At 38.5% G+C, this 23823-nt stretch overlaps 1 protein-coding gene across 3 annotated transcripts in view; it reads right to left on the bottom strand.

Moving 5' to 3' along the window:
- INTS7 (integrator complex subunit 7) overlaps positions 1 to 23823 on the bottom strand; it is a 100565-nt gene that overhangs the window by 29851 nt on the left and 46891 nt on the right. For all 3 annotated transcript variants that reach the window (XM_025877899.2, XM_073900225.1, XM_025877900.2), the window contains 6 exons: positions 18003 to 18120; positions 12680 to 12814; positions 9773 to 9870; positions 6734 to 6973; positions 4813 to 4950; positions 3519 to 3725 (listed from right to left, as the gene is read on the bottom strand). In XM_025877899.2, the coding sequence (XP_025733684.1) occupies positions 3519 to 3725; positions 4813 to 4950; positions 6734 to 6973; positions 9773 to 9870; positions 12680 to 12814; positions 18003 to 18120 (936 nt within the window). The remainder of the gene's footprint in view (positions 1 to 3518; positions 3726 to 4812; positions 4951 to 6733; positions 6974 to 9772; positions 9871 to 12679; positions 12815 to 18002; positions 18121 to 23823) is intronic.

Raw genomic sequence — 23823 nt, 5'->3', positions numbered from 1 at the left:
TTCCATCAACACTAAAATGGGCAAATAAATTGACATATATTCATATGATGGAAGAATATACAGCAGTAAAACTGACCTACAGCTTCATGCAAGATGAATGAATCTGAAGAACATAATTTAAATAATCAGAGCAAGTTGAAGAAAAATATGATTCCTTTTTATATAAAATTCAAAAACAATATAAAATAGTACCTTGTTTAGAGTTCAAAAATGCATGTTAAAATTATAAAGAAAGGCAAGGGAATGATATACAGAAGATTCAGGATAGTGATTACCTTTGTGGGGTAGGAAATGGTATACAAACATGGAGGAATATGCATGAATTTTAGAGGCAATGGTAATGCCCCATTTCCTAAATATACTAGGTATATTTGGATATTTGTTGTATTTTTTAAATATACCCTCTATACTATATATGGAGATATTCTACATATTTACTATTTTAAAATAAATAAAATGGGGCACCTGGGTGGCTCAGTCAGTTAATCTCAGGGTCCTGAGACTGAGCTCTGTGACGGATGCTGCGCTCAGTGGGGTCTGCTTGCCCCTCTCTGTCTGCGCCCACCCCCGCCCCTAGCTCAGGCATGCTTTCTTCTTTCTCTCAAATAAATAAAATCCTTAAATACATACATACATACATACATACATACATACATACATACAATTAACAATCCACCACTGGAGGCAGAATGCTAATATTGTTCCTCTGCTTCACACTCCGCGGTGTCCACATCTTCCAGATTACAACAGTAATCTGAGTGTGGAGATCTGTAACTGTATTTCTTTTTTTTTTTTTTTTTAAAAGTTTTTATTTATTTTTTTGAGAGAGAGAATGAGAGAGAGAGAGAGAGCACGAGAGGGGGGAGGGTCAGAGGGAGAAGCAGACTCCCCGCTGAGCGGGGAGCCCGATGTGGGACTCGATCCCGGGACTCCAGGATCATGACCTGAGCCGAAGGCAGTCGCTTAACCAACTGAGCCACCCAGGCGCCCTGTAACTGTATTTCTAACCAATGGAATACAGCAAAGGTGAGGAATGCTGGGGGATATAATTTAGATCCTTAATGAAGTGACTGTTTATCAGTCAAAAGGGAGATTCTTCTGGGTGGATCTCTCCCAATCAGTCTCCTAATCAGTCTTAAAAGACAGTCTTGAAGGTGAGAGATTTTCCTGCAGGCCTTGAAGCTTCCACAAATTCGAAGGCTGTGAGGAAATGAGTTCTGCCAACATGAGTCCGGAAGAGGACGCTGTGCCTCCTTGGGCCTCAGACCAGACTGGCCCTGGCTGACACTGTGACCGTGACTATGACAGCACGATCAGAGGAGCCAGCTGAGCCTTGCCTGGACCTCTGGCTCATGGGCACATGGGTATTGTCCGGGCTGCCCGAGTGGCTCAGTCGGTTAAGCGGCGGATTCCTGATCTCAGGGTTATGGGGTGGAGCCTCATGACAGGCTCCGTGCTCAGCACAGAGTCTGCTTGTCCCTCTCCCTCTGCTCCTCCAGCTGCTCCTGCACTTGCTCACTCGCATTCTCTCTCTCTTTTAAATAAAATCTTAAAAAGGGGGGGGTTGTCTCAAGTCACTAAATTTGTGGTAATTTGTTACACAGCACAGAAAACTAAAATACTTTTTATAATTTTTATTCTTAAGTAGCAAGATAACTCAATCATTAATTAGTGTTGGGAAATTTAGATACTCAACGTTGCCATTCAGTCCCCATAAGCACAGAATTTGAACTTCTGTTTAGTTTGGCTGAAGCAGGTAAAAAGCAGAATTCTCACAACTGTACAATCTCATGTTGGGTCATTCATGTGGCTGGAGTAGGTCAGTCCATGCTTATATCTTCTCAGTTACAAAGACACAAAGCTACTGTGAAATCTACACTTGCCAAATGAATGATTAAAATAAATCTTTAAAAGACCCTTTATGGTATAGTACAATCAGAAATGTGGTAAGTTCCAAATGACTGTAAGAATCATACTGCCTTCCTCTCTACCCTACTCTCAAGTATAGGATCATTTCCTGATTTTTTTTTCAATCCTCAAAGTAGTATCTGGCACTAGTAAGTGCTTATAGTCTGCTAAATAAAAGAATTCCATTTCCAACAGAGGTGATGTAAGGCCCAATAACCTGCCTTAGGTCATAATATGTTAACGGCAGGAAGAGATCAAGACAAGAGGTTTCTGTCTGTCAACTGAATACTTTCCTTCTATGTTAGAATCAGTCCTTAATTACTGCCAAGCCTCATTAAATACACATACCACACAAATCATTAAAAGACTATTAAATATTCAACAGGATTTTCACAATATTAATTTTACCTGCTTTGCTGCTCTGTGAGTTTGTTTCACAGTTCCAACCATTTACTGTACTGAATGATAAACAATTTTCTGCTCCACGTGAACTAGAAAATGAAATAATTCTACTGATTGCAACCAATAATTGTACCTTTTGATTTTCTGAGGCATTTATTAGCCTGATACAGGCAACAACACTCTTTTCTCAGAATAATCAAGAGGAAAGAATCACAGCAGTCAATGCTACCCTTTAAGATGGAGAGAAGCCATTCCTATATTCCTGTTTTAAAACAGCAATCAATCCTAGCCAAAAAAAATTATACTTCAAAAGATATGTACCCACAGTATTCTGAATATTGTCTCTTTTGTGACATCTGTTTATTCTTTATTCTACTTTAGAGCACTTCTTTGGGGATGGCCCACCATTAAAAATATTTTAGATTATGGGATAAATGTATATAAGCAGGTACCAAAAGTTTTATGGTTCCATCTAAATATATACAATTTTAAAAGCTGTGTGATAATACTTACAAAATGTTTAATGTTAACTATATAAACTCTTTAGCCTTAAGGGGAAAATAAATCTTTGCATTAATACAGAAAATGTTCATCTCGGGTACAGGTTCTTACTTCGGAATATAACCAATTTCAAGGAAACATAAGAAATGTTAATGGTCTACCCTTCTTGCAACCCCTTTATAAGCTCTCCTGGCAGAGAAAACAAGAATAGTAGCTGGCTGACTCTTAATTTAGAATAGGAGGATATCACAGAGGGGTAAAAAGTGGGACACTAGCATCCTTGACAATTTCTTCTTTATCTACAAAGCAAGAAACTTTAGCTTCTAAGTGAGTAGCTGCCAGGCATGAAATGGGTTGTGGCAGGGTTTACATTTGATGGTTGGTTCTGACCCAATACCTCTTATGAACAGGAGTCTGGAAAGGGAATATCCTATCTCCTGCTTATCCTTTCTGCATGGATTCAGTAATCCACCTCGTATGTGGTACCTGGTACTTGATAAAAACAACATGATAAACTTCCATCAATTTATGAATATGAAAAAGTGGGGGAAGGGTTAAGGATTTACTACCATGTCCTATTATTTAATATTGTTAAATGTATTTATCACCAGGTTTTTCAGGGTAGTTCAAACAGAATAACCCACAAAGAAAATTGAGACAATTCTCACACAAGTCATCATCACCAAAGGAGAGTCAAGAGGACTTACTGTTAAGGAAGCAATCCCTTTGTGGTAGAATTTTAAAGACTCAGCAATGCAAGAAAGTGCTGAACTATAGTTCTCCTCCTGCAACCCGGTGAGGCACTGTTCTGCATGTGAGAACTCCTTCAGACTATTTAGCCAGAAGTAGAAATGTTCTGAAGCAACCTGAGTCAGCAAACTCTGATAAAGCTCTCTGGCCATGTCATGGTTACCCTGAAAAAAGGGGGGGGGTGGGCACAAGATGAGGTTCTCACACTTGAATTAGCTGAAAGGCAGCTGAAAGACAAACTCAAAACCCTTGGATAAGTTTTTAACAACCATTCCTCACATTATATAATTCTCTAAGACTCGGTCTAAGTATTTCTTCAGAGAAAATATGCTGAGCTACTTTTATGTAACAGAACACCTTTAGTTCTTTTCTAAAACAGTTCCAAAGAGAAAATAAATGGAATTAACTATAACTCGTCTAGAATTTTAGTTCAAACTAGAGAAAGTGTAAACACTGAGTGTATGTCATTCTGTATGAGCTATTTAGTGAGGCGGAGACGGGCTGGGGACTCCAGCAAGTTCCCTGAAGTGATTATCAGAAGCATTGCACCTGCCTCTGGAAATGACTGGGAGAGGGGAGCTGTTGGGGGGAATGTGAGTGCCACTGAAGGCCTGGGGGCCAGGGATGCTCAATATCCTGCAGCACCTGGATGCTTGGGGGGTGTTAGGTATAACAAAGAATTGTCCTGCCAATAGAGCTCTCCCCTATTTGAGAAACGCGGTAAAATGAGAACATGCATTACAATACCTAGAAAAATGCTTTTCAAACTTTGCTCTCTGGACTTGTATCCAAAGGATTTCTATACTACCCAAGCTCTATATTTCCTCTCAAACAAAATAAAAATTGGTAGGCTTTCCATATGACTGAGAAGGGAACAGCATACCAAAACTTGCCTCCCTCTCCATGTAAGAATGACAAGGTTGGGGGGAGAGAGGGAAGAAAGATGTGGGGTACTGATAATGGAGGACAGAAGTGGTGGGTGGGAGGCGACTGTGGATATGAGAGTATAGGGAAAAATGAAGTGCCACTAATAACCTTCAGCCAGAAAGAGCTCATATTTTTTGAATTCCTGTAGAATTTACCCTGTAACAACATACATACCATTCTGAAATGAGAAAAGTTAAAAACTTTCAATCCCATGATTAAAACGTACTTCCATATTTCTTTTCAGTTTTGACTAGGAGTCAGAATCACACAATCTAAGCTTTGCTATTTTTGCCAACCTGGGTCCTAGAGAAGGATAATACATACCATTCTGGATGCCTGTCTGGCAATTCGGTACACAGTCCATCCATTGGAGACACTTTCAAGCTGCTGTTTAATTACTGCCTTTACTTCAGCAGAGAGTGCTTTCTGACTGGCCACAAAAATCACAGTGGCCAAACTCACCTAACATTGAGCGAGAAGTAAGAGAAATAAGGAAAACATGTAATTTTATCCAATGTCACAGATGACTTTACCCAAAAGGGACAAAAACTAGAGCCCATCAAATTTGTTTTCCTTTGACATTTATTAATTTTCCACTTTGAAGTCATTAAGCAATTTATTCCATTGCTCAGAGCATTGTTTACAATAGCAAATAATTAGAAACAATGCCCATAAATATGGGTAGGTAAATTATGATATAATCACACAATAAAATATTATATAGTAGAGAAATGGGTAAACTAGAGATACACTTATCTCTATAGATGATTCCCACAAAACAGGCAAAGATGGACAACATGCAATTGATTTCATGGAGCAAGATAACATTTATATAAAGTTAAAGATATGCAAAATAATACTGCTTATTACTTAGGATATATTCTAAGGTAGTAAATGTATGACATGCATGGGGATGATGAACATGAAATTCAGGACAGTGGTAACCTCTGGGAGAAGGAAGAAGATATTGTAAGGGAGGTACAATTCAACTAGACTGGGAATAATTTTCCCTAAGCTAGGTGATGGATGCAAATGTTTTCATATTATTCTTTATATTTTTTGAATACTATGTTTCATAATTTAAAACTGCCTCATAACAGTACTAACAAAAATGGGATAAAGAACATTAGTTGGAAATGCTGTTTCAATAAAAAATAAACTTCACTAAAATGCCATTTCAATAAAAATAAACAAAAAAATTTGCTTATTAGTATTCTGAGGCTGATACATACAAAGGTCCGTATATATTGTGAAAACTGTATGATGTTATTCCCATGACCACTGCCACTTGGTCACCAGGGTAATCTTTCCTGATAGGAATGAGACGGGGGCAATCTTTTACCCAACGCCCCCTGGAGGATAAAATATAAAATGGGCTTGAGTAAGAAATCTCATTTCCTTTTTCCACAACCCCTAACTTCGGATGACCACAATAAGGATTACATCTCATTTATGCTTATTTAGAACGAAGCCTACTCTCAGCTCTGGAGAACTTTCAACTAAACATTACTATATAGCTTCTGTGCCTTCTGTTTCTAATCACACACCTTTCTCAACCCCAGGACTATACTGAAATCTAAACTGGATTCTAAACAGGTAAAGAGGTCCTGAATTGGAAAAAAGCAACTTGGGCTAATTTATGGTCACTGTTAATCATTAGGTCTTTAACTTACACTTTTGAAAGTATATAACAGGGTTTAGTTCATTATTTGCTTTGTATAAGAAGGAAAAAATTTTATTTTTACTTTGTAATAAAATAAAAATATCAGACTGAAGGCTTTGCTACACTAAACTGATCTGACAGGGTTAAGGAAGAAGGCAGTTTTAGATCCGAACTAAACAGAGCTTTGTAAATCAAAAGTTGGAAATAGTCAAAAACTCATCGTTCCACTTCTATTCTGACTTCAGCATACTCTTGATCTTACATAATTACTTTAATCTTTTTTTTTTAAAAAAGATTTATTTGAGAGAGAGAGTGAGCAGGGGGAGGGGCAGAGGGAGAAGCAGAGAATCTCAAGCAGACTGGGCAATGAGCATGGCGCCTGACACAGGGTGTGATCTCATGACCCTGAGTCATCACCTGAGCCAAAATCAAGAGTCAGATGCTTAACCGACTATGCCACCCAGGTGCCCCAATTACTTTAACCTTTTTAAGTAAAGTCAAACAGTAACATTGATTTCCTAAAGTAATTCCCACTAGACCAGATCTATTCATCCCCAGTAGGTTCAAAAGGCAGCTCTTTACCAGAAGTTCTTGTTGTTTGTCTGTGGCTGATCGTCCAATCACCTTGTAGAGCTCCATGAGGTCCCCAAGCATGCCATCACCCAGCACCGGCAGCTGCATGGCAATGGCTGCCAGGCAATGGCACATCAGGATCCGCGCAGCATCCTGAGCACTGTGCAGCTGGGTCAACAAGGTCTCAACCACTGACTGGCTAAGGTGAGGCCTGCCCTTGGCCAACTTCACCATACAGTTTAGAGCAATCTGCACATTGAATAGAAAATGGACCAGTTATACTTTGAAGGTATTAACGGAAGCTTTAAAGAAAGAACTCTGTATAGTTATTAAGAAAAATCAAGGAACAGGAAAAATCAAGGAAAAGGTCTTTTTGTAGGCATAACATTTTCCTTCATTAAGAAACACACAGCGTACTAAATCTTATGAAAATCTACAAATGTGCCATGTTTTAAAATGAAAATAAGTCAGGACTGTATATTAACCACTCATTTCAATCTAAGATTATTAAAAAAAAAAAAAGACTTGAAGAGAAAATCACAATGAAGAGGCAAAATACACGCCAAATGGGATCTCACCATACTGCACTTTCACTGCTTTTCAAAAATTGCTTCTAAAGTATGGTTTGTAAACTTAGCTATGCCAGCATCACCCAGCATGCTAATAAAAATATAGATTCCCAGACCCTACCTATTCCAAACTTAATGGATTAACTTTTTTTTTTAGTATTTGGGTTACTGATAGTTTGAAGTTCAAAAAAGGTGTCCTAGGTGACTCTTAAGCACACAGAAGTGGGGAAGAAACTCCTAATTTTCTCTCTCACTTCTCACCTGAATTCCAAAAAACCAATTGGCTTTAGAACTTCTCTTCAGGCCAGTTAATGGCATCAACTAATATCCCAGCCACCAGAACCAGAAAGCAGAAGTCCTCTCACTTCTAAATAGCCAACTGATTGCTACATTTCGTCATTTCCACTTTTGTCCAGTTTTCAATATCTACCTGCTTTCCATTCTCTCTACCACAACATAAATCTCTCTCCCTAATTCCAGTCTCTTAAAAAGATGGGCCCATTAACCCATCCTTCACACTACAGCCATGTAGCTTTCAGTATGAGTTAGGAAGACACAATGATGTCTTCAGAATCTGACGATCCAGATTTGAAGATCAGCTTGCCCTTGATTAGCTAGGTATCTTTCAACAAGTTATTTTATCTTTCTGAATCTTAATTTCCTCATGAGTATTAAAGGGGGAAAATTTCACTCAATGGGTTTTTGTAAAGAAGGAAAGAAATGTATATACAAGTTGTCAACAAAGTTGGGCACATAATAGATACATTTAAATAACAATAATTACAAAGAAGGTCACAGCATGTCCATTACTTTAAAATTTTAATATCTTGGGTCGCCTGGGTGGCTCAGTCATTAAGCATCTGCCTTCAGCTCAGGTCATGATCCCAGGGTCCTGGGATTGAGCCCCGCATTGGGCTCCCTGCTCGGCAGAAGCCTGCTTCTCCCTCTCCCACTCCCCCTGCTTGTGCTCCCTCTCTCGCTGTGTCTTTCTCTGTCAAATAAATAAAATCTTTAAAAAAAAAATTAATATCTCACTACCTATAGAAACAAGAAAAAGTTCCTTGGCATGATATTTGATTATACTCCATGACAGAGCTGCAAACAATTTTTCCAATCTTATATGTTATATCATCTAGCCATAGTGGGTTATTCACCATTCTTCCAACATAACAAGTACATTTCTGTTTTCATGCCTTTAGTAGCAGCGGTCCCTTGGGTTCAAATGATCTTTCCTCAATGTTGAAATTCTACACCATCTTTCAAGGCTTAACTCACATGACATCTCCATGTGCAAGTCTTTGCTAACATCCTTAGTTGAAAGGCATCACTCCCAACTCTGTCCTCTCATTAGAACTGCACTTCTGTTTGTACTACACCAAGGAACTTAGTGCATTCTGCTTGCTATTCTAGTCCCTTAGATAAATGTCAGTATCCTCTAGCTGGGGAACTCCTCTAACACAGGGACCTTTGTGATCATCTATTTATGTCCCACTGTGTTGAGTCCAGTGTTTTATTGACACCTACAATTGGTGGGAAAAGGATCTGGTTTCTTTCTCTCTTTCTCTTTTTTAAACTTTTAAATAAATTTATTGTGGTTCCAAAGGGATTCCGGGGATGAATCACTTGCCAAACACATGTTGCCTACTTCCCTTTCCACCTCTTACCAGCTTTTATTTAATGGTATTAATATCTTTACTCTTCATCACTATGACATCAAACCTTTCCTTAACATGCTAAACTAAGTTATGACTTCCTTCAAATCACACCTTAGACAAGCTATCGTTCTTATAATCTCCAATGTCTACCTAGTAGCTTTTTACTTCTATTAATCCCACTTTTCTTAATTTTGTACCATCACAAATTATATTTCATATTTCACTCCAGTAAGAGTAGTCTCATTTCACATTTTGAAAGTCTTAAATATCTCTAGTATCTTAAATATAGTAAAAATATAATAAGAAATCTTAAATATCTCTTACCAGTGTCACCTCAGATTATAAACTTCCTAAAGTGCAGGAGCTCTGCCTATTTCCCTTTGCTTTATATCATCTAGGACCTTCATATGTATTTACTACAACTTAATAAACACTGTCAACTGATGGCAAAATAAGCCAAAGCTCAGATTTTTACTTTGTCTATCCTTTCGAATAACAATGGTCAACGTGATAGTTTTGAAAGTGAAGATCAAGGGCAAATGTTTGTTTGAACCAGAGTTGACAAACCACTGCCCTTTGGCCAACTCCAGCCGGGCTTTATAAATAAAGCTTTACTACCACACCACCACGCTGCCTATCCGTTCCCTTTCACACACGGCCGATGGCTGCTTCATCCCACCACTGCAGAACTGAGTAGTTGTGACAAAGAGTAGATAGCCTACAAAACTTAAAATATTTACTATCTGGTCCTTTATAGAGAGATTGCCAATCCCTAGTTTAGACAATAAAAACAGGCATTATATTAAGATAAGCGATATTTTCACCTTTAAAGTGGCTTGAGCACCTGGACTATCATCTTGACTACAAAGTACCAGAAGGGATTCCAGGCCAAAGACAGCATCCTGTTCCAGTGCCAAAAGATCTAGAGGAAAAACACTAAGTTTTACAGTGGTCAAGTAGAGAAGATTAAATACACACACACACACACACACACACACACACACACACACACGCACGTGCGCACTTAGAAGAAAAAACCGTTAAGAAGTTGAAGATATAAGAAACACTGTTATGTGTAAAGCTAACCTTCCTGAAAAAGTACATGTGCCATTACTTCTGAAATGTAAAGCCTATCTTCGGACTTCTATTTTTCCATTATACTGACAATTCTAAAAATATATACATTACAACAAACTAAAAGGCTTCTGCACAGCAAAGGAAACCATCAACAAAATGAAAATAGGAGAAAATATTTGCAAATCATGTTTCTGGTAAGGGGTTAATACCCAAAATATATAAAGAACTCATATGACTTAATAGCAAAAAACAAACCATCCAATTAAAAACTGAGCAGAGGACCTGAAGAGAAATTTTTCTGAGTAAGATATCCAGATGGCTAACAGGTACATGAAAAGATGCTCACATCACCAATCATCTGGGAAATGCAAATCAAAAACAACCATGAGATATCATCTCATACCTGTTAGAATGGCTATTATCAAAAAGACAAGAAGTAACAAGCTGGCAAGGATGTGGAGAAAAGGGAACCCTGTGCACTGTTGGTGGGGATGCAAATTGATGCAGCTGCTATGGAAGACAGTGTGGAGGTTCCTCAGAAACCTAAAAATAGAACTACCATATGATCCAGCAATTCCACTTCTGGGTATTTACCCAAAGAAAATGAAAATACTAACTCAAAAAGACATATGCACCCCCATGTTCATTACAGCATTATTTACAATAGCCAAGATATGGAAACAACCTGAGTCCACCAGTGGATGGATGGATAAAGAATGGTACTGATACACAATGGATTATTATTCAGCCATAAAAAGAAGGAAAACCTGACATTTGAGACAACATGGATTGATCTTGAAGGCATTACGTTGATCTTGAAGTCAGATAGAAAAGGACAAATACCATATGATTTCACTTACATGTGAAATCTAAAACAAACAAGCAAAGAAAAACTGAGCTCACAGGTACAGAGAACAGATTGGTGATTGCCAGAGGCAGATGGTGGACAAAATGGGAGAAGGGGGTTGAAAGGTGCAAACTTCTAGTTATAAAATGAGTATAGTATGGTGAGTATAGTTAATAATACTGTATATTTCATATTTGAAAGTTAAGAGAGTAGATCTTAAAAATTTTCATCACAAGAAAAAAAATTTATAACTATGTATGGTGACTGATGTTAACTAGACTGTGGTGACCATTTCACAATATACACAAATATCAAATCATTATGTTGTACACCTGAAACTAATATTTAAAAAAAAGGTATGTATACCCATGTTAAATCAAGAGCTAAAGCCACAAAAGTATAAATAAAGCGTAACTGAAAACAATCTCACCAGCTTAGCTGAGGAAAATACTAGGAACAGCAAACCATGTATTACTTTCTTAACCAGACATGAATCTTCCTAACTAGATATAAATTTTTAATCTTCCTAACTAGGCACAAATTATGCTTGTCCATTTTCACCTACAATGTAACTTTCTAATGAAAATTGAAACTCTTTTAGGAAGTAATGAAAACCCCACATAACCTTATTAATATTTTAAGTCAGACCACAAAGAACAAACCCCTTAAGGTGTCTCACGTAATAGCAGTACTATAGCATCTTTCTACTACCTTAGGGCTCGAATTTCTGGAGCAGTTCTAGAAAATTCTGAATATATTAATTAACCATATTAAGGTTAATATATATGAACTTTGAGAACACAGTTTTCTGTTACATGGTAGAAAATACTCATTACTATACCAAAAATAAAACAGGTTTAATTATTCAAATAAGAATCAGCATTTAAAGAACAATTTTAAAGAAATGTCACCTGAGTTAGTGTAGGGCTTGACAGTGTTAAGTCTAGTGAAGGTAAGGGTGCTAGAAAAAAATAGGTACTAGGAATGAGCAGTGCTGACGTCTAGTGTGGATAAGATCCCCGCTTACGATCCTTAATGAAGATCAAAATAAACACCGAAACAGAAGAAACATCCAAAGTACATATCTGTTTTTGAACACCAGCTTTAACTTATTCAAACATTTAGGTCAAAAATATCAGGAATACAAGAAAATATAAGCATTGTTTTCTATTCACATCCTATAAAACAAAAAAACAAAATACATTGCTGTTTTTGAACGCCAGCTTGAACTTATTCAGGTCTTTAGGTCAAAAATATTAGAAATAAAATAAAATATAAACATTTTCTATTCACATCCTAAATTATGCAAATGAGCTTAATGCTTTAAATACCTAGAGACAAATTCTAGGCAAATTTAATTCATATTACTCTCTTAATTCATTTGCTCCTAGGTGAAACTATTTGTTACTTAAGCCCCTTGATAACTTAAGGTATTTTTTCCTCAATTTTCCAGGTTTTTGCACATGCGAACAAATTGTCATACCACAGCACAGGGCAGTCAAAAGTGATCCCTATCCACAGCACCATGCATGCAAAGTGAAGCACTGGGAGGAAATGGGCAATGCTCTATGAAACCTTTCAATTTCATAATCCCAATCCCAAGGTCCTCATATATATATATATTTTTATTTTTCATAGGATTAAGTAGTTTTGAGAAAACCTGCTCTAAGTAGACTTTAGGAGGCAACCAGTAGATAAAAGCATATATGCTAAAAAGAAGAGATTAAACACACACACACACGCACAGAATTCCACCCAAACTTCAACCTAAAAGTTGATACATAGTATCAGTGTTGATCAAACTTACCTTTTTCTTGACAAGAGACCGTTATATTAGTTAGGACTCGTACTCCATGAGCTGCAATACCCCTGTTATTATGGTAACAGCACTCTTGGGCTAATCTGACCAAGTCAGAGGATCTGGGAGAAGAACCCACATTTCCTAAACAAGAAGAGAAAAGTAGCACAGACTTAATCCACTTATAAAGTTCAAAAGCAGTTCAACATATAGGTTCATTGTTCCATCTACTTGTACTCCATCATCAACATAAACCATCATTCCTGTCTCTCCTGTCAAAGAACTTAGAATAGGTATGTCCTAGTAGTTTATAATGACTGGGATCTAAAATAATACAGAACTTTCCCACAAAAATATTAACAAAAATGGACTAAGGAACACAGCAAAGCCAAAACAACTAAAGACTGTATGTTGGGAGTGCAAATGGATTCTCATTAAAACGGATGTCAATTTTAGGCCTCTTATCAGATAAACCTTACCTTCATGAGAGGAAAGAAAAAGAGAAACAAAAATTTTAAGTTTGCTTTTCCCACCTCAATGGCTGGCAGATAGTTATACTGCAAAAGGTTTACACAGAATTCATGGTTTTATTTATTTTTACTTTTTTAAAAGATTTTATTATTTGAGAGAGAGAGCGAGAACGAGAGCGAACGAGAGAGCATGAACAGGTAAGGGGCAGAGGGAGAAGCAGGGTCTCCACTGAGCAGGGAGCCTGATGCGGGGCTTGATCCCAGGATTCCGGGATCATGACCTGAGTTGAGGGCAGATGCTTAACTGCCTAAGCCACTCAGGCGCCCCCAGAATTCATGATTTTAGAACTGGAAAGGATTCTGAAATCACATGATTCAATGCCCTATTTTTACAAAAGAAACTGAAGCCCAGAGGCAAGGGTAGGGCATAACTAAGATTTTAAATGAGGGACTTGATCTCAGGATCCTGGGATCATGACCTGAGCAGAAGGCAGCCACTTAACCGACTGAGCCCCCCAGATGTCCCTGCAGCAACTTTTAAAATTCACACTTGAAATTCTGTAATGTAAGGTTTATGTTGTGAATATATTTATTTATAGTAGAGAAACTCTCAGGTATAAGTGAATGAACTTTAAGAAGAATCAGGAGATTAAAGCTTTTCAGCTTTTTAGCAGAGTCTCTTGTTCCTGCCTTCCTTTTTCCATTCTTGCTTATTTTTCCATGATTTCCATCAACTTCAACCTTGCTTCTCACACCAAAGGTGATCATATTTTTTGATCATATTCCTAATTACAACAGGCATAAACCAAGACCCCATCCCAGGCAGTGGGAGACATGTGTTTTCCAGTTTAACATAAAAGTACTAGTTCAGGTAAACCCTCAGTGTTTTTAAAATTTAAGGCAAAATAGGGGCGCCTGGGTGGCTGAGTCGTTAAGCATCTGCCTTCTGCTCAGGTCATGATCCCAGGGTCCTGGGATCGAGCCCCGCATCGGGCTCCCTGCTCAGCCAGGAGCCTGCCTCTCCCTCTCCGCTCCTCCTGCTTGTTCCCTCTCTAGCTGTCTCTCTCTCTCTGTGTCAAGTAAATAAATAAAAAATCTTAAAAAAAAAATAGGCAAAATATTAGAAAAGTTTTTTCAAGACTATGGAACTTGCATTTCCTCCATTCTTTGTCTTGCCCGTATGATTTGGACAATACAGACTCATTAATAGATTTACAAACATGTTTTGCAACTTGCATTTTTCCTTTTTTCTATGAAGACTCATCATAGAAAACTTGGAAAAAAATCAGAAAAATTCAAAATTTAAAAATTCACATATAATCACAGTAAGTAGGTAATAGCCAATATTCTGCCTTTAAAATATATTTTGCAGCATTTTTCTTTTTTTTTTAAAGATTTTATTTATTTGACAGAGAGACACAGCGAGAGCAGGAACACAAGCAGGGGGAGTGGGAGAGGGAGAAGCAGGCTTCCCGCTGAGCAGGGAGCCCGATGCGGGGCTCGATCCCAGGACCCTGGGATCATGACCTGAGCCGAAGGCAGACGCTTAACGACTGAGCCACCCAGGCGCCCAGCATTTTTCTAAGTTTACAGTTTTAAGGACAAAACTATTTTTAATTTAATTTTTTATTTATTAAAAAATTATTTACTCAGATAAATTCACCTGGTTCAAAAGGTTCAACAAATAGTAGAAAAAGCTAGAAAGTCAGTGAATGAAGAGTCTTCCTCATGCACCCAATATTATCAGTTCCTTGTGTATCATTCCAGAGGCTATACATTTGCATGCACATACATTTCTCGATTTTTTTCCTTTTTCCAGTTTTACATCCTTCTTTATTGCCCTTTAAACATATCATGTAGATTATTCCATGCCATATATTCTCTTTAATAAATTATATTGACTTCTACTGCAGTTGTGTATCATAATTTCTTTAATGAGATCGTTATTGATGGATTTTTTTTATACTACATCCCTGCTGATGGACAATGTTTTGCTATTACATACTATGATGCTATGAATAACCTTATACATCGTCATTTCTCAAATGTGTCAATATATTAGTAGGTTCAATTCCTAGAAGTGGAATTTCTGGGTCATTTGTAATTTTGATGAATATTTCCAAATCACCTATGCAGACATTTAATAATTCACAACCCCACCAGCAATGAATGAGTGGCTGTTCACCCATATCATTGTCAACACAGCATGTTATCAAACTTCTGAATCTTTGCCAATCTGATGGATTGGTAAAGTATTTCAGTGTTGCTTTATTTGGCATTTTTCTTAGGTATGTGTGATACTGAACATCTTATATGCTTAAGAGCCATTTGTTAGTGATCATTTAGACACTAAATTTAAGTTTGTTTTACAAACGATCCTGCTTATATTGAAAAAATCTAATCAATGAAAACATACTTAAACATTTACTATGGCCTATGGAAATAACCTAATTTTGGAAAATCCTTGACTTTTATTTCTTGTGAACTTTACCTAGTCTGATTATTTAAGCCTTTTGCTTAATTCCATATACAAACTGCAATTTAATAAAATTTAAAATTCAATAAAAGGGCAAAGCTTGAGAATTGCTTGAATATTATAACCTGACAGAGGCTTACAAATGACTTTGGAATTATAAAATAAAGAAAAACAAAGTCATTCTGCTTCTAGGCCTGTTTAGTATAAAAATGAACACTGGATCAGAACTTTTGGGTTCAGGCCTAGACTAAGGCATGTCATCAAGTATGTGATTTTGGACATATCGTTGAAACTTTGTAAGCCTCAATTTTAATACTTATAAACTCCTTTCTATGTGCCTTGCTTGAAAGGCTACTTGTACAGAAGCAATGAGACCTTCTATGGGAAGACACTTATAAATTATAAGATACAATTAATACTTTTGCAGCTCTTTTAAAGTAGGATGTCAGTCAAAGATATTAACTATAAGCTGAGAAACTGAGACTGGCTGATTTATGCAGGAAAAGAATTTCTCAAAAGTACAATGGGTATATGATAGATTATTGATAAAAAGGGCTGTGATAATATATCCCGTCCCTTGTTGGCATGCCCCTTTGTGATGCAATTTTCTAATTCCTTGCCTCAAGAGGTGTTTATTTCCCCACTTATCTGGGCTTGGCTGTGTCGCTTGCTCTGGCTATTCAGACATTAAAAAATACGCAAGCAAAAGACTAAGAAGTGCTCATGTGCTGGTGGCTTCCTTCTTTGGTTCCCACTAGAACCCTGAGATCATAATGTAAACAAGGCTAAGCTAGCCTGCTGAGGCACATGGAGGAGAACCAAGCTGCTCCGCTGAAAGCCTTTCAACCTCCAGTTGGGTGAATGAGGCCTCTTTAGACCATCCAGAATGGTCAAGGTTCAAGATGACTGCAATCTTAAGAGTAAAAGCCCACATGAGATTGGGAGAAGCACCCAGCTGAGGTCAGTCAAAATTGCTGATATGCAGAATCAGAGCAAATACGATGGTGATGGTTTTAAACCACTAAGTTTTTTGTTTTTTTTTTTAAGTATTTTATTTATTTATTTGTCAGAGAGAGAGAGCACAAGCAGTGGGAGTGGCAGGCAGAGGGAGAAGTAGGCTCCCTGCTGAGCAAGGAGCCCGATGCAGGACTTGATCCCAGGACCCTGGGACCACGACCTGAGCTGAAGGCAGATGCTTAACCGACTGAGCCACCTACAGGTCCCTTACGCCACCAAGTTTTGAGGTGACTTACTGCAAAGCAGTAGAAAACTGACATAGAAATACCTCACAGAATTACTGGAAAGCCTAGAAAACTAAGTTAGAAAATGCACAGGAAAAAGGCCAGGCTTAGAGACCAAGCAAGATCACAGCCCAAACCGTGCACGGAATTAGTTCAGTGAAGAATTAGTTAAGCGCGATGTCACGGCTTACACTGCTGCCAGAGGTACCATGACAGAGCAAATGCCCACAGTTACGGGAGACCCCACAAACGGTGCGGCCACGGTCACTGCTGTAGCGCTAGACCGGATTCTCCCACTTCCCTACTTCTTATCGTGACTGGCTCCCAATTCAGCCCATGGTATGACATGAGCCCTGAGTCCAGGCCACATGTGTGCACCCTAGCTGGCAAGGAGGCCTGGCAAACAGGGTCCCAGGTATTTTTATCTTCCTATCAAGCCTTATATATATGGCAGGGAATTCCCTTTACCCAGTTAAGTTCAAAGGCTGTGAAACCATAAAAAGGACAAAGGGTCATTGTAACTCTTAGCTACGTCAATTCAAATTAATGGACTAAAACAGGAAGCAATACAGATCCCACAAAACCTGCATTAAACAAAACAAAACACTTTAGCCATGTCTGTTAGGTAAGCAAGCTCCTCGCTGGGCATTAATTAAGGCATTTTGAAGTTAAACCATCTGCAATAGGCAACTAGGAAAGCGTTACTGAACTGGGGTAAAGTTTTCTTTTAATCATTTTCCAGAGGGATAATATATACCTAAAAGAAGGCATATGACATTTGCTTTTAAAATTCACCACCATCTGGCCTTTGAAATGTACTTAAATCCAAAGGGCACTTTAACTCAGAGACATAACAAAAGCAAACAAGCTATGTTAAGTATCCTCAAAAATATTCTTTCACATACATATAATTCAAAACAGGGCAAATCTAGACAAAACAATACCCTTGAATTATGATCAAGGATGCAAAATATTATGACCACAGGCATTAGTAGAAGAAATCATTCTCAGATAAGTCACTGGCATACAACAGAGTACAAGACTGAAACTGTTCTGGATTCTAAGGCTTTACAGAAGAAACAACCTGAACCATCAACATGAGAAAAGGGACTAGCACGTTCTCCATATGTCCTCTCCCTTCTTACCTGAAGCTATGCTGAAGTAATGTTTGATGGCAATGGTCCCTGACAGTGTGGAAAGGACAGACAGCATCCCGAGTTTCAGGCTGTCATAAGGAGTCTGGAGGGCACATTCACAGAGTGCCTGGAATACAGAAGAAAAGGGAACATAGAAGGTGAAATACCTTAAAACTGTCCACTTGTTTTAAATGTTCTAGCTTTTAGAAAAATTCTATCTACAATAAAAAACTTCACTCAAACTGCCACAGCCAAGAGGAATATCAGGAGACACGTTGGCGAAATCTAATGTAGTTTCCTAGATGGGACTCTGGAACCGAAAAAGGACCCTAAGCAAAAACTAAAGCAACCAGAACAAAGAATGAACTTTGGTTAATAATAATGATGTACCAACATTGGTTTATTAATTTTAACAAATGTGCTGCACTAATGGCAAACAATGACAGGGGAAACTGGGTGTGGGGTGTGTGGCAACCCTCTGTACCATCTTTTCCATTTTTCTGTAAATCTACACCTGTTCTGAAGAATAAAGTCTATTTAAAAAAAAAAAAAGGTCATCATGACTGATTTTTTATTAAGCTCACTGGATATTAAGTATTATTCAGTCCACAAAAGCAGAACCTCCACTGTACTTTACTTCATGGAGAGATACGAATATTAGTTCATATATCTATATTTTTAAAAAATAACAGAGCATGACAGTCTATCTTGTATGTAAGTGAATCCACTGTCTGTCCTCCTCCATTTTGGATCATCCACTCTACTCCGGACTACTGTGGTCTGAAGAATTACCAGAAACAAGATGCTCGTGTTTCTTTAAGTAACGTCAACTATGGGTAAGTGCTCGTACTACAGTGACTCTTGCCTTATCCTGCACCTCTACTCTTAGGACATGTCATATAAGTGGTCAAATAACTGCCCTGCTAAATTAAACTAATTCCCATTGTCTCACAAAGACAAAGGTTCAGAAAATAGCAAAACTTAAAGACTAGGGAAAAAAATCAAAAATAAAATTTCAGAAAGAGTTAAACAATAGATTTATTATGTCACAGATAAAAATGTCAACACAATCTTGGGAGTGGAAAGATTTACATAATCTGTTTCTAAAGATCATATGGAAAAATCAAAATCAAAATATATCCAGAAAAATTCTCATGAAGTATGAGGGACAAAACAAACGCCACCAAATATAAAATGTATAATAAACCTGTAGAAGTCAAAGAAGTTTTTCCTATTCATGGACAGAGAAATCAATGAGAGCAAACTTGTTCCAGAAATGGATTCAAATACACAGAATTTAATATACACTAATGGCATTTCAAATGAGAGGGACTTTTCGATAAACAGCTCAAGGACAACTGGCCAGCCATCTGGGTAAAATAAAACTAGACCTTTGTTTCTTTTTAATGGCAAATAAAAGCCAAAACTGTAAGAAATACTAAGGGCTAACATAGGAAAAGAAAAAGTAAAAAGATATTTGACAAATCTGGGAAAAATGTTCATATCATGTAAGGTCAATAAAGGCCCAATCACCTTCGTATATAAAACGTTCTTACTAGCAGATAGGAAAACACCACAATAGAAAAATGAGTTCACAGATAAAATTTATACAAATGCCTTTTAAAAAGAAGATGCTAAATCTCACTCCTAATTTGAAACATTTAAAATAAGAGATTTTTTTCACCAGACTGGACAGGAGTAAAGTTTAATAAGACATAGTTCTGAAAGCTGTGTGGGGCAACAGTCGCTGTCACACTGCCGACAGAAAGGTAAAATGGAAACCTCATTAGTGGGTAACTGGCATTACACATAAAAACTTTAATTGTATGTATCATTGGACCCAAGAAATCCTCTTTTAGAAATGTATCATCATTGTGAGCAATGATGATTTTCTTTTTTTAACAAACTAGTCAATGTAGCAGTGTAAACAGTAAAAGTACTGGAAACAACTCTAATGTTCATCGGTGGAACTGGAAATATAAAGGCAGTACCACACAACTGGTGAAAGAATGAAGCAGATCTAAGTATTAATACCACATGTTCCCCAAGATGTACTGTGAAGAGATAAAAGGTTCAGAACGTGCATAAACTATTTTCATTTTCATACAGAAAATAGAAAGGACATACACATGCTTTTTTATGGATGACAAAATTCAGAAGGATACATAAGAAACTAGTTAACACTGACCACCTCTGCAGGGGAGAGCTGAGAGAAGAGATGACTTACAAGACAGACGTGTTTTCGCTCACTATTCACCTTAAACTCTGAATTTTTTATCATGTGCACGTGTACTTTTTCAACTGAAAGAAAACCCTAGCTAGTAACAAAAACAGCAGCAGGAACAAATAATCATGGCAGGAATGGAAATGGACTTGAAAGACAAAGTAGGTTTCTGGTAATGAAAGGGAAGACAGTGATGGAGATGAAGCAAACAAGAAGTGTGGCAGTTAGGCCAGATTATGGAATATTTATTTGTGGCCTAACAGGAGATATGTCCAAAACGGATGAAGGCCAAGACAGAGAAACACTGAACAGGGAATATTAGGCCAGATTAAAGTTGGCCTTGAAGTTAGAGTAATTTAAGTTTAATGGGAAAAGGAAAAAGGAAACCACTGGAGAGAATTATGTTATTGAAAGCATTAAGGAAGATTATTCTGGCAATGATAAACAGGTTAGGGCCACAGAGCCAACCTATAGCCTAGGGCATTAATCCAGGCAGGTGGTGATGGACTATGGCCTTAACTACAGCTTGAGGGCTCGAATGGAGAGTAGAGAGTGAATATGAGAGGCGTTTTGAAACTGATGATGTAAAAGGGAATCAACAAGAAGGATTCAATAATTAATACAAAATTTCAAACCTCATGACTAGAGAATGTTGATTCCATTTATGAAGACTGAGAATTTATGGAGATAAGCTAATCCCAGAGAAAGGACAGAAATAGGAAGAGATATGAAATCCAAGAAGAAATATCTACCAGGCATTTGGAATCTGACATGTAACAGATTTTTAGCTGGAAGACTTGCATGAGAATTATGGCTCTACCACTTACCATCTCTGTGATCTGAGCCAATTACTGAAATCTCTTGAGTCTCAACTTCTTTGTCTGTAAAATGGGGGTAAAGATTTATACAGAATTTTTTTTTAAGATTTATTTATTTATTTGAGAGAGAGAGAATGTATGTGAGTAGGGGGAGGGGCAGAGGGAAGAGAACCTTAAGCAGACTCCCCGCTGAGTGCAAAACCTGACCTGGTTCAAGCACATGACCCAGGAGATCATGACCTGAGCCGAAATCACAAGCTGTACACTTAACTGACTAAGCCACCCAGGCGCCCTGCAGAATTGTTGCTTTAATATAAAACACCTCTGGAAAAACATATAAGAAATTAGACACGGGTTGCCACTGGGCAAAGGAGTGAGTGGATGGCAGGAGAGTAAGTGGGAAATACTTTATGATATATATCCTTTTGCAGCTTTTGAATTCTGCACATGAACATACTGGCATAAAAAATTTTAAAATAAAATATAAGTGGGGGTGATGACATTTATTGTCTGCAATAATAAAAAGCTCCTGAGAGTCAAAGAGCTTTGCAAGCCCTACAAGCTACTACGCTGAAGAGCAGTTCAGGGGAGGAGCAAGATGGTGGAGGAGTAGGAGACCTGGATTTCCTCTGGTCTCAGGAATTCAGGTGGATAGGGATCAAACCATTCTGAACACCTACAAACTCAAAAGGAGATCGAAGAAAAGAATAGCAACAACTCTCTGAACAGAAAAGCGACCACTTACTGGAAGATAGGACGTGCGGAGAAGTGAATCCGAGGATATTCGGGAGGATAGACAGCGAGGGAAGGGGCCACTGTAGGCCGCTACCAGCAAGTGATAGATCAGCGGAGCACAAAATCGGAACTTTCAGAAGTCGGCTCCGCTGAGGGATGTCGCTCCAGTGGCTAAGTGGGGGGTGAGGAGGGGTGAACCCTCGCGGGACAGTGTGGTCTCAGGACCTTCAGGGTCACAGAGAGACCGGGGGTGCCTGAGTGCAGCAGAGCTCCCAGGTATGGAGCGGGGAAGCCGGCTGCAGAGACGAGCAGAGGCACGGGCTCTCAGCTTGGGGTTGCCATAAACCGTGATCCGCGGCACAGTTGGGCCACTGCTCCTCTAGCAGGGACCCAACAAGCGGCAGATCCGTGGAGACTCCCCTTCCTCCCATGGGAGGAGTGGCGCAGGAGCGCACCGCAGGGATCTGGAAGGTCTGGAACTCCACACGGAGTCGGGTGCCAGAGACAGAAACATACGCTTGGTCACAGGCTGGGTGAGCAAGGAGTGCGGCCGGAGACCAGGAAGAGGGGAGTGACTGACTGCTTTTCTCTGGGGGCGCACTGAGGAGCAGGGCCCGAGTTCTCAGCTCCTCCAGAGAAGGGAGGCCGCCATTTTCACTCTTGTCCACCAAAGCTGTATGGAAAGCTGCAGGGAACAAAAGCTCCGGAGAGCGAACCCAAGCCGATTACTTAGCAAGACCCAGCAAGGGCGGGGCAATTCTGACTCGGGCAAAGACAGTTGGAAACCATGCCAAAAGGACCCTTCCCCAGAAGATCAGCAAGAACAGCCAGCCAAGACCAAGTTTACCGATCAATGAGAATGGTGGAACTCCAGCGCTAGGGGAATACTGCACATAGAATTCATGGCTTTTCCCCCATGATTCTTTAGTCTTTCAGCGTTAATTTTTTAAATTTTCTTTATTTTTTATTTTTCTCTTTTTTAGTTGAATTTTTCTTCTTCCCTTTTTCAACCAACGTCTTATCAATTCTTTTTTAAAAATTTTTTTTAATTTTCATGTTTACACTCATATTTTATCCCTTCATTGTATTTAGCCTTATTTTTTGTATATGTATATATATAAGTTGTTCATTCTTTAAAGTTCTGGGAGGCAATTTCTTCTAACAGACCAAAATACATCCAAAATCTAGAGTTTGGCTCTGTTCTATTCACCAGCCTGATCATATTATTTTTATTTCCTTTTCTTTTCCCCCAGTTTCGGGTTTCTTCTGATTTGTTTAGTGTTTTTCTGGGGTCGTTGTTACCCAGTTAGCATTTTGTTCTCTCATTCATCTATTCTCCTCTGGACAAAATGACAAGATGGAAAAAATCACCTCAACAAAAAGAACAAGAGGCAGTACCAACTGCCAGGGACCTAATCAATACAGACATTAGTAAGATGTCGGAACTAGAGTTCAGAATGATGATTATAAAGGTACTAGCTGGGCTTGAAAAAAGCACGGAAGTTATTGGAGAAACCCTTTCTAAAATCTAACCACGTCGAAATCAAAAAGGCTATTAATGAGGTGCAATCAAAAATGGAGGCTCTAACTGCTAGGATAAATGAGGCAGAAGAGAGAATAGGAGATATAGAAGACCAAATGATGGAAAATAAAGAAGCTGAGAAAAAGAGATAAACAATACTGGATCACAAGGGCAGAATTCGAGAGATAAGTGATACCATAAAGTGAAACAACATAAGAATAAGTGGGATCCCAGAGGAAGGAGAGAGAGGGGCAGAAGGTAGACTGGAGCAAATTAGAGCAGACAACTAACCTAATTTGGGGAAGGAAACAGGCATCAAAATCCAGGAGGCACAGAGAAGCCCCTCAAAATCAATAAAAATAGGTCAACACCCCAACATCTACCAGTAAAAGTGACAAGTCGCAGAGACAAAGGGAAAATCCTGAAAGCAGCTCGGGACAAGAGGTCCGTAACCTACAACGGTAGAAACATTAGATTGGCAACGGACCTGTCCACAGAGACGTGGCAGGCCAGAAAGGACTGGCATGATAT

Source organism: Callorhinus ursinus, unplaced genomic scaffold (assembly GCF_003265705.2).
Source record: "Callorhinus ursinus isolate GAN/ISIS: 27379988/994484 unplaced genomic scaffold, GSC_fseal_2.0 scaffold13, whole genome shotgun sequence".
NCBI lineage: Eukaryota > Metazoa > Chordata > Mammalia > Carnivora > Otariidae > Callorhinus > Callorhinus ursinus.
Note: the sequence above shows the minus strand (reverse complement) of the source record. Positions and strands in the feature narration are given on the sequence as shown.